General features: G+C 33.4%; 1 protein-coding gene across 4 annotated transcripts in view; it reads left to right on the forward strand.

Moving 5' to 3' along the window:
• LOC111505532 (uncharacterized transporter YutK) overlaps positions 1-12,559 on the forward strand; it is a 72,992-nt gene that overhangs the window by 46,427 nt on the left and 14,006 nt on the right. For all 4 annotated transcript variants that reach the window (XM_074172394.1, XM_074172393.1, XM_074172395.1 and 1 more), the window contains exons 5-7: positions 1,615-1,768; positions 7,069-7,263; positions 7,338-7,499. In XM_074172394.1, the coding sequence (XP_074028495.1) occupies positions 1,615-1,768; positions 7,069-7,263; positions 7,338-7,499 (511 nt within the window). The remainder of the gene's footprint in view (positions 1-1,614; positions 1,769-7,068; positions 7,264-7,337; positions 7,500-12,559) is intronic.

Below are 12,559 nucleotides of genomic sequence, written 5' to 3' on the forward strand. Positions count from 1 at the left end.
AAATAATAAACAAATTCATAAGAACTTCGTTTGAATAGTTTTGTTCCATCGTTTTGAAGGTATTTGCAACTTCTGAAGTGACGAAAATGTCGATATTATTAGGAGAATGTCACAACGCTACTGTCAATTAGTAATCATGGCCTGCTTACCAAATACCGAATGGAAATACCATTCTGAAGGGACATTTTCACAAATAAATGTTCATAAGTCCGAAACTTGACTAGTTAGGTATAGGTATGATATACATAGAAAGAAAGCAAATTTCAGCAGCTTTCCGAATTTTCAATAATATACAGGGTGTTCCTTTTAAAATAATCAAATTTCAGCAACTTTTTCAAGCAAACGAAAAAACTGTAATTTTTTACCACCCTGTATTGAAGTAACGGAGATTAGGCTGACGTGTGGGAAGTGTCCAAGTATCACCTAACTCCAAACCAAATTTCGATATCATAGTACTTCTTAACTAAAAGATATCGGCATTTTTAGAAGTCATGATTTTCAAAGAAAAAAATTGAAATTAATTTTTATTTCGAAAACGGTAACAGATAGGTACAGGGAAATATCAAGAAAAGTTGTCGGGCAATTGTTGGAGATTCCAAAAATAATATTATATACAGAATGTTCCATTTGAAAAATCAAAGTTGCTACTGCTTTCTAATGGAAGCGGCAACACCGCATTGTCGAAAATATTTTAGTTGGCTAGAGAATGTCCGAATATGCCCTCCATTAAATTTTCAAAGTGATCCGTTGTCTGGTTCACCAGAAACGTCTAATGTGCTATCCACCGTGAATCAGCCTGTATGTATGTATGTACGATTGTATGTATATAGGTACGTAAGTTCGGAAGTACATATGTAAGTGTGTATGTATGTTACTTCGGGTCATATCTTGCAGCTGAATCTTGAAGTAGTTATCCTCATCGATTGAACATACAGTTCGGATGGAAATACATGTATAGCTAAGTAACGCCATTCCTCATCGAACATGGTCTAGCGCCAAATATGCAGGACCGGTTTTACTATGTACCTTCGTGATTATGACATCAAATCGAAGGGTTGGCTAAAAATAATATGAAAAATAATATAGCGTCACTCTGAATGCAATATGATAGTTCACCCAAGATGGCGGACTAGTTTTCATCCACCCCCATGATATGGGGGTGGATATGAGCGACAACATGCCCTCATTTGAATGCAATATGCCGGACCGTTCAAGATGGTAGATTAGTTTTTCCATGCACTCTCATGACATGGGTGCCAAATGAACGGATTTGCTGAAAAAATACGAGTCATACCCATTGATTCATCCCATTATACAAATAATATGATATAGAAGCTCATCGCGAGGTTTACCTGTCTCAAAAAAAAACTACAATATGTAACTTGATATAAGTAATAATACAGGAAGTTTTTCATAAAATGGGTGATTTCCTGACATGCTTTTATTGTCTGATGTAACACATTGATGGGTTTGATTTCATTAAATGTTCATTTTTTTAGAGCTGGTGAAATGCTTCTTCACTATCAACTTATACTGTTTAATTATTTCACTTTAACTTTGACAGCGTCAATGAAGTATATTTCTTCAATCCAAATTTTCTTTACTCATTTTCAGATATGGTTCACAAATCTTTTACATCTCTATTTTCATCATTGCCGCCGTATATTTGGCATTCGATACAAATGATAATCGGGGGAGGCTCATACCGATTTCAGGTCTTTGTGTATTTCTTCTCATAGGATATCTCTTGTGTCCCAATAAATCTAAGGTGAGAGTTACTTTTTTACTGATTTTATTCACTTAACTGGGGGAATGATTTCATCATGCCGTATATAGCACACATGAACATACACACACAGAGTCTATTGGGCATCATTACTGCTGGGCAGGTGGTCTGAAACAACCTAGTGATGTGACTTCCAAGTTTGCTAACCAAATTTTCACGTTGTTTACTAATATGGAAAGATCTTCAGATCAATTTGATGTTACCGCCTATTGTGCATCGTCAGTACCGGGCAGACAGACTTCGAATAAAGATAAACTGCAGACAAAAAAGACGATTATTTCATCAAACTTGAGTGTCACACCACCAGGTAATTCCACTTATGTCTGGCTTGCTTTTACACATTGCTTTTGATTAAGTTTATAGTTCTGCGAAAGGTGCAAAGACACCCTTGTGTTGAAAAAACCAGATCCGCTTTTGTTTCGTCAAGATCTCCCGACTCGAGAAACAAAATTGACCCAACTCCGTACATATGGTAATGGATGCATCAAGAATGGTTTCCAAATGTTAACATCCATGAGCGCTTAGCGCCTCTGTGAAAGGAATGCCGGAGTATATTGGATCTCTTTTTTCGTGTAAAATCCAGAGTGCCGTGGATCGAGTGTTTTGGTCAAAACATTTTACTTAGGGAAAAGAGTCCATACACGATGATATTTTTATCCATCTTTATTTTGGATATCGCTATTCGAGCCGACTGAAATCATCAGGGAAAGTCTAAAGGCAGTGAAGGATCTACTGTCTACATTGGAACCACGAAAATAGTCTAAGTACCCGGCTCTTTGAACACAAGATGAATTGTCGCTTGGGGCATACGGACAAGTGAGCAGTAGCAGAACATGCACTCAGTGAGGATACTTACATTATCGTGTTTGAAAATATCCAGCTGATTGGGAGAATTCGAAACTACTAGCCAATACTATTTAGTTATGATGCACAGTTGTGGAATTGGCCGCGGTGGTAGTGCGCCCGACTCACGATTGGAAGACCGTGGGTTCGATTCCTGCCTCGACCAGATATTTTTCTCGAGATAATTTATCTGGTTGAAGCTGGAATGATTCTGCAACCGTGTTAGGAATCACACGTTAAAAGGTAAGACCTCGTTAGTCCTTAGCTCGCACAAGTTTCTCAACTTCTGAGAGTTGCCGTTCGTATGAGGACGACAGCTGATTAACGGAAAAACAGATTTCAAACAGATTTTTAAACTGTTTGGAACTTCTGGTGTAGTAATGAATATTACTGGAGTTTTTTCCTAACACCAAATCGTTATTTTTAACACCTCGACACGTGTTTCGAGTGATCATCTTCAAAGAGGAAGATTAAAACTAGAAACTAATGCGAGCTAACCTATTCATGCTATATATGTATCCCATACAGGTAATCCATCCAGGCGTACCACCCATACAGGTATACCAACCTAAATTAATTTTACAATTTTGCCTTATCACTTATTTCACAATATATGTTTATATAAAACAATTTTCAGCTATATAAAAATTAATTTCACAATATTGCTTATCCAAATTTATTTTTGCAATGTCTCCTTATGTAGTAATCAGTAAACCCAATAAAATTATTTTATTTTTACATGCTATATAGTATGCTCTTTGGTATAGGTTCATCATCGTTATTCATAATATTATTTTGTTTACTTTTCTACAGTCTCATAGGCATCTAGTTGCCTGTTGTTGTTAACTTGTCTAACTAATCTTAATGAACTGAAGTCTATGGAATGGTTTTGTTGATGGGCGACTGCTGATTTTTCAGGTCTTCCACATTTAAAGTGTGCTATGTGTTCCTTATATCTAACTTCAATAGATCTTTTTGTCTGTCTATAATATTTTGCATCGCAATCCTTACATTCAATTTCGTAAATTTCGAATTCTCGACTTTGTCTTTTGGACTTCCCAAAAGGCTCTGTAGTGTATGACTTGTTTTAAAAACCACCTTCATACCTAGTTCATTGAAAATATTTCCAAAGTTCCTCGTATATTGGTGGTATGGACCTGATATGTATTTATCTTGGTTTTTGTCCTTTCTGGACACAAAAGAAAGACGTACAATACAGAAAATAGCAGCCACTAACGGTTTCTCGAGGGGAATTGTAGATGACATAATAAGGAAGAAGAAGTTTAGGTTAAGAATGAACGAAATCTCGGCTTTCAGAAAGGACAAAAACCAAGATAAATACATCTCAGTTCCATACCACCAATATACTTTGGAAAGATTTTCAAGGAACTAGGTATGAAGGTGGTTTTTAAAACAAGTCATATACTACAGAGCCTTTTGGGAAGTCCAAAAGACAAAGTCGAGAATTCGGAAAAGTCTGGAATTTACGAAATTGAATGTAAGGACTGCGATGCAAAATATTATGGACAGACAAAAAGATCTATTAAAGTAAGATACACGGAACACATAGCACACTTAAAATATGGAAGACCTGAAAAATCAGCAGTCGCCCATCATTTTTTGCAACAAAACCATTTCATAGACTTCAGTTCATTAAGATTAGTTAGACAAGTTAACAACAACAGGCAACTAGATGCCTAAGAGACTGTAGAAATAAGTAAACTCAATAATATTATGAATAATGATGACGGACCTATACCAAAGAGCATAATACTATATAGCTAGTTAAAAAAAATAATGTTGTTGGGTTTACTGATTACTACATAAGGACACATTGCAAAAATAAATTTGGATAGGCAATATTGTGAAATTAATTTTTATATAGTTGAAAATTGTTTTATATAAACATATATTGTAAAATAATAGATAAGCCAAAATTGTAAAATTAATTTAGGTTGGTATACCTGTATGGGTGGTACGCCTGGATGGTTTACCTGTAAGGGATACCTATATAGCATAAATAGGTTAGCTCGCATTAGTTTGTAGTTTTAATCTTCCTCTTTGAAGATGATCTCTTGGTGATCCAAACACGTGTCGAGGTGTTAAAAATAACGATTTGGTATTGGGAAAAAACTCCAGTAATATTCAATACTATTTATTCAGAAACATAAAAACAAATACAATCGAAAATAGGAAAAATTTAATTTCAATGAAGTCCGGCTATCTTCACTAAATTACACTCGTATAAGGAAATCAAATAACTCGGTCCGTTTTCTCATCGCCTTCCTTAATGTCTATCGCAGTTACATCCAATCGTGAAACTTACACTCTTAGTGATCATTATTATTTTATAGCGACCCTGATAATTGCTCTGACGGAAGCAACTTTTACTCTATGTACCATAGCTTATTCGTAAATACTCTGTCAAGTTCATGAAACGTGTTGAATCTACAAACCTTTAATATTCCCAGCGAGGTTTGACCAAATCATATAACTTCAAGAATGTTTATTGTTTGGAAATAATGTGTTGATATTGTTCCCAAACTCTGAAGGAAAGTATCAGAACTCGCATGAAGTTCCTGAGAAAAGTTGCATTATCCAAAAACAAAAAATATGAGAGTCGGTAAGTTTTCAGTTACTGGTTAAGTTACATAAGAAAAAAGTGGAAAATCTTTTCGCTGGTATTTTTCACGATCTTCGTATAAGCTTCAAATTACTTAGAGAAGAATAATTCATCGACAGAGCGAAATTGATATCAATACCAATATCAAACACAATTAACTCTAATTCAAAATTTTGAAGATAAACAAGACCCAATACATGAGAGAAAGTACATAACCGGACTCGCTGAGATAGAGAAATCTTCATTGAAGGAAAGCCCAAACCAATATTCGTATTCACATTGGAAACAATCTGCGTTGTGGAATCCTTATGTTGATCCATCAACCAGGCTGTGGCTGCACTAGAACTTACATAACTTTCAAAATCCGATGTTTTCAAAAGGCAACACCATGAAGATACTACCTTCAGACAAAGAGAATAACATCGTTTTGAAAAAATTATATTTAAACAAGTCAAAAGAACAAAGTGCAAAAGTTTTATGAGATTATTGAGAGAAGGAATGATGAACTTACTAAAATGTTGTGGCCAGAATTTCCACTTTCAGCCGAGAAAAAACTCTTCAAAAGACAAGAAGTGAAAATGGACCCCAAGTCATGGCCCACATATACAGGGCGTTCCAACGAAAACGTGTAATTGAAACGGACGTGTAATCTGAAATTTCAAAGAACACGTCAATTTTGTGCAATTTTTGTCATGATATAAAAATAATTATTAAGTAAGTCGAAAAAATGGTTGCTTCCTGAGAGCTTTCTTGACGTGCGCTGCCTATATCATTGGAGTTACATGCAGATAATGTACAGTAAGATTGTTTATTTTTAATAGTTCTGAATAAAAGTTCGCGATAATATACCTTTTATATGGCAGCCTCTATATGCAGGATACTGGGCCATAAATACAATTAAATTAGATATTTTTTGCAATGCACATTTCAGAATATCTGTCAAATTCTAATAAAAATTCATACTAAGTAATTTGGACGAATTGTTTAAAAGTTATCCCGATAAGATTAACTTGACGCAACGCAGTAAGCCATTACGCGTCGCGTCTCCTGTAAGACGACAAGGGATGATGCGCGGAAGTAGAGGGGCGGTCTGAGAAATGAAGCGCCATCGCCAAATACGCGACCCGAACGCGGGCAGACGCGTAAGGGCAGACATCATTGACGGTTGTGTTAGTTTTGCGAATTTATTTATAGGTAACATAATTCGATTCTGGAAACTATTCTCTTCCCAGTGCAGTTTGCATATTTTTTCAGTAACCGTATTTTTAAAGTAAAAATATAAATTATTACTTGTTGTACACTCTTACATTAACGTACAGCCGAAGCTACTGAACTTAGTATTTTTAAATATGCAGGAAGGTTCCTTGTATAGCGTAAATAAGTATCAAGAAAGGACATTAGGAATTTCCACCCCCAAAGGAAAAAACAGGAAGGTTCCTTGTATAGCGTAAATAAATATCAAGAAAGGAAATTAGGAATTTCCACCCCCAAAGGAAAAAAATAGGGATTCAAACATTGTATTGTATTTAGGTTGGAAACCTGAAGTTTTGGGTTAACAAAAAAATATTGTTACTATTTGTTTGAAATGGTCTGTCACGGAACTCAATGTGACAAACCAAATTCTACACGAGCGAAACTGCGGGCAACAACCAGTCTCACATAATTCAAAAATTAATGTAAATTGATTGTTATTATGTAAGTTACTTCGTTTCTAAAGGAAATTCGTAATATCTGCGTCTATATTTGCGACTGTAGCGTGCATCAGAACATTTTCTTCATTCGTCAAAAAAATACAAATCAGTTTCTTTTTTTTCAGATTCGGTGGAGGATTATTATTTGGGGACTGATTCTTCAATTTGTTTTTGGTCTGTTAACAATCAGATGGAAAGTGGGTCGTAATATTCTCCAGTGCTTTGGTGATAAAGTAGAAATATTGCTAGGTTACGCCTTCAAAGGTGCTGAATTTGCGTATGGATCAATTTTGATAGAAACAAATGTTTTTGCTTTTAAGGTAAATTGAACAATTACGTGCCATGGGAGTTACGCTCACTCTCATGAGAAATGATAACATTTTTCTCATTTCAGGCCCTCTCTACAATATACTTCATCAGTTTTATGGTAAATATTTTGTACTACTATGGTATAATGCAAAAAGTAATAGGAGTTATTGGAGATTTTTTGCAATGGATTATGGGAACCTCTATATGTGAAAGTGTCAATAGTGCAGCCAACATTTTCTTGGGAATGGTGAGTCGAATTAAGGATTGTTACTAATGAATTCTTCATTGACAATGATGAAACGAAAGTGTCATTTTCTTTTTCGTAACTTAGACTCGTTTCATCTTATGAGGAAATGAATATTTCGAAATGAAATCTCGAGTATTCCAAAGTATCTACACCGTAGGTTCTAATAAATGTTTTCCGACAAACTACAACTTCCTTGGTTATGCAAGATACCTTGAAGTGGTTAGTCTTGCAGATGTTTCTCGTTTATCTAACAGCAGGACCATGCTGAAATTATTCGAATAGATCACCTACAGACCGGTTTTGACATATTACCTCTCATCAGTGAAGGAAAGATCCAACCCAAATCCATTCGACCCATATCAATCTAGTCCCAAGCACACAATTGTTTATGTCGGACTGCTGTTTGAGTCGGACTGATTTCAGCATGGTTCTACCGCTGAATGAAAGAGAAACATCTGCGAGACTGACCTCTGTGAGATATGTTTCATAAATGTTTGTTGAATATAGTTCAATGTCCAGCGTGGTTTTAACTTTGAAAGTAGTTGTTTGGCGGCTGGATTTACCAGAACTTACGGTATAGATACTTCGGGATATGAATGTTTTGTGATCTCATTTAGAAATATTTATTTTTTAATGTATATGTATCTCCCCTCGATACAGCATTCAAACTCATTTTATTTCTGCAATTTTCTATAAATTGTCTCTCAAAGTATCCAGAAAGACCATATTATATCTTCCTTTCCCATATTCTCACCAATGTCAGGGAAATAAAAACAAGTTGATGAGGATGACCTGTGTTTTTGTGAATTTCAGAGCATTTTTTTTTTATAGCTCGACCAACTCCCTAGAAACCTCTGGGTTTCCCTGCCCTCTTATTGCTCGACCAGTTTCTTAGAAACCTCTGGTTTTTTCATTGTTGATTAATTGGTTGACAGTGTAAAGTACAAAAGATTTTTGAATATTATCTGCGATTGGTCCACAGTAAAAATCATTTCTTTCAAAGAAGATTATAGGTTTCTTTGAAATTTTATCTCTATTGGAGAAATTATTACTTCATGCCAACAACGCCATGTTCCACAAAAGAAACACAATTTTTCTAACGAAGAAATCAAATTTCTTGGCCTTTCAACGACATCATTCGTTTGATTATGTTATTGCGAAGTTGAACTATTTTGAATCAAGAAAATATAATATCATCTCAAAATCTACCACCTATTTAAAGAGAAAAATAAACTGTTTCAAATGGAGAGCAATATCAACTCGATCTGAAAACATATTGTTTGTTTGAATTCAAAACAGTTTCCCTTCAAATAACTCAATTCGTTTATAACAAGAGTTTTGTTAATGTAGGTATATATAAAACTATATTATGATCGACTGAACATATTGTATAGAATGAATATGAACAGGATTTCTTTTAAAGAAGTATTTCATTCATTTCAGTTTGAAAAAATTGTTTTATTTGAACATAGATATTATTGAAAAGAATTTAAATTTAATTTGAAAGGGTTATATTTTTAGGAGTGATTAATTTTTTGGGAAAGAAAGTTTTTGGCTTTCTACTACTCCATCTGATACAAAAAAATGGATGAGAGAATCTTCCAAAGAAAGAAAGGATTAATCAATTTGAAAATAAGTAACTCTATACATGGATGTGTAGATCATGCAAAGAAGTAACTTTCAGACACAAACTGAAAGAAAGTCCTCCTGAAACAGCTACTTTCATATAAACATTGAATTACACGAAAGAAAAAAAATCTTTCGAAACAAATACTTCTATATGAACACTGAATTATACAGAAGATACTTTTCTCTATTCAGTTTGTATATCGAACATTTGTGGAGGAATAAGAATCAGATATCATTCACATGAGTTCTACTTTGAATGAATGGTAATAAATTGTACTCACATGGAACACTGTCACCCTAACTGGTATACACGTGTTTCGCCTTAAGACACTTGCCCTAAGGCTCTTCAGTACCAAATTGGATAACATTATAGAAAATACACACACTTCATTCAGATGGGGTAGTAGAAAGCCAAAAACTTTCTTTCCCAAAAAATTTAAATTTAGTATTATGAGAAACTAACAATGTAGAACAATGTTCGCGTACGCGCCAGTATGGTTTGGAAAGTGACGTAGGAAGATATTTTTATGGGTAAGTATTATAATTGGATAAAATTGAGGTGTTTGGGTTACTTGAGAAAGAAACTCCGCTATATCAGTAAGTATGCGTTGTATACCTAGTACCGAAGAGAAAGTGGTAAATTTTGACTTCAACTCTAGATTTTGCCCTCAGTTTGCGAAAATTACCTATATCAATGCTTCACACATGCATTATTATATTTGCCGAGCTTTGCAAGTGTTCTTGTGTAAAGACTTCTGTCCATTTCAAAGGGATTTGAGGTACGTCTTTTGATTTGATTATTTATTTCTGATAAAGGAATGTTCAAGCACCTTTTAACTTGATAGGAATCGTATGTTGAACATTAAGACCTCAGACAAGTTTAAAATTTTGAAGGTTGTCGTTCGTATGCGGACAACAATTGTTTTTTATTTAATGGCAGCTGTTTTCATAGTTTTACCTTTCTAGATATTTGAAATAATGGCTAACGATGATTTGCTGATTTCTTCTTTCGTTTCAGAATCCAAGTTTCAGAATCCAGTTCCGGCAATTGTGGATAAACAAAAGCAGAATGCAGAACTCAATCGACGACAGTGATTTTTTTAATGTTATTTACCGGAATGGCATCTAGTTTTAAAAACTTCATTTGTGTAAAATTACTAATAAATTGATTAATTTTCTTGTCTGAGTTGTAATGTTGTTTATAGGCTTCGATTTCATTTCATTTGTTAATTTGCAATTTGTCAAGAATGTGTCCCTTTTTTATATATGTTTTCTTATTGAATATTTATTTATGTTATTTGTATAACTGTATGATCTCTCAAAAGTGTGCGGTTGAAATATGATATTTGAGCAGAGATTAACAAAGAAAATTTAGTTCTCTATTACGTGTTATTTTTTGTCACATGCTTTTTCAGGATAATATTTATGATTTGCAATCACTTCAAATAAACCAATCATAATATGTAACGTATCGTTTAGTTTATTTCCTTACCACTTATAGCTGTTCATATTACAGATGATTTTATTTGATTTATACAAATATAAGTGTTTTAATGAAAAATGCTTCTCTTCAAAGGAAAACAATTAATTTCTTATACGGAGACATTTGAATAATGTTCCAGGTGAACATATCATTCTTTCAAAACCCAAAACAGTTTTGCTTCGAGATTAATTTTGCTCAGACTAAAGAATGCATATTTACTTGAGCTAATGTGATGATTTCTATTGAAATGTATGCACAATCTTGGTGGAATAATTTTTTTACTTAAAATAAACGTTTATTCAGTCCATTTGAATTGATGATTCAAATTCGACTTGAGAAAATATATTTTTCAGTTTATAAAAATATTTATTCATGAAAATAGAAGAGCAAGATTTCTTCAAATCGAGGTAATGCTATTTACTTTGAGATTTTTATTTTTACTGTATCTTCAGACATTATGGCTTATTTATGATCAGGTTTCTATATAATTCCACTGACACTCAGAAAAAATATTAAATTTTTCTATGAAATATTATTGAGGAGATAGGTTTCCCGACATTAAAACTGATATTTTTTTATAATATTTTTTTCATTCAGATCGAGTTAGTATTGAAGTAAATGCATTTGCAATAGATTTTGTAGTAAAAAATGTTTTCTGTCATTCATGAAATACTTATGTTAGTGAAGAAAATTATACAACTCCATAACGGAAATAATTTTATGAAAGAATAGTGAAACAATAGTTCAAAATCGTTCATCTCTTTTCAAGTCAACATTTATGTACTTCAAGCTATATCTGAGTTATATTTACTGCAGAGTCAATTTTTGATAAGTCACTTACATACTGTCTGGATCATTTGTGTATCGAAAAGAGTTTACAATTTGGTACTGTCTCAGAATGGAAGATCTTTGGTGATGACCAAAGAAAATTTGTTCACGTCATACAAATGTGAAAAATGATTTAATTCCAAACCAAAAAATTTACTTACAATCATTATTTGATCACCTCTAATCTTTGGTCAATTTTTTTTACAGCGAAGACCCTTAACACTTTCCTCAATAATAATTATTATTATCAATCCAGATTGACGGGATAGATGTTTATTTGAATAACTAGGATGAATCGAATAACATCACGTCGATTTGAAGAATATAGCTAATATTTATTGAGGAATAATATCTATATGATATTTTAATACAGTACTGAATAATGACGTTCAACATACGGAGGGATCGTTCTATTATGTACAAAAAAGCGTTCTGACTGTCATATGAGCATTGAGTTTCTTCCTCGATAAAAGCTATCGATACTATGTTCTTGATAATATCTTGAACTTCCTATATGATTAGAATAACAACATCGTATCTGTATCTCAATTCAGTACCATCTGAGAAAAAAGTTCATATATAACTAATGGCATGTCGAAATATTCCAGGCCTATTTCAGGAAGTGATTTTTGTAAACTGTCTGTTTTTCCGTTAACCAGCTATCGCACTCCTACGAACGACAACTCTCAAAAGACGAAACTTGTGCAAGCTAAGGAATAACGTGTGATTCCTAACACGAAATACTGAAATATTTTTTGATCAAGTATGTTTATCAAATACTTTATCCACGTATATTTCCAACATTCAAATCAACGGAGAGAATATAAAAATGACTCGTAATACAAAAAGTTTTATAAAGGTGATCTTTGCTACTGATGAATTATAATGGAAATTCAAATGGGTGGTAACCTGAATAGAATTTTATTTAGTATCCGAATAATTTCGTCACTGTCACTCTCAGATGTTCTATTTCCTTTTCGTTTCATATATCGTCACTAATTACCGACTAATCTACTCTGAGTTAAAACTTCTCGGAAATTAATCACTTGATTTTTTACTGAATTTTTATTTTCGTTTGATTTCCATCAAATTTCTGAAAGGAATATTAAGATTTTTCATA

Source organism: Leptinotarsa decemlineata, unplaced genomic scaffold, assembly GCF_025532065.1.
Source record: "Leptinotarsa decemlineata unplaced genomic scaffold, Ldec_3_MD MMD2_tig00000090_RagTag_RagTag, whole genome shotgun sequence".
NCBI classification, from domain to species: domain Eukaryota; kingdom Metazoa; phylum Arthropoda; class Insecta; order Coleoptera; family Chrysomelidae; genus Leptinotarsa; species Leptinotarsa decemlineata.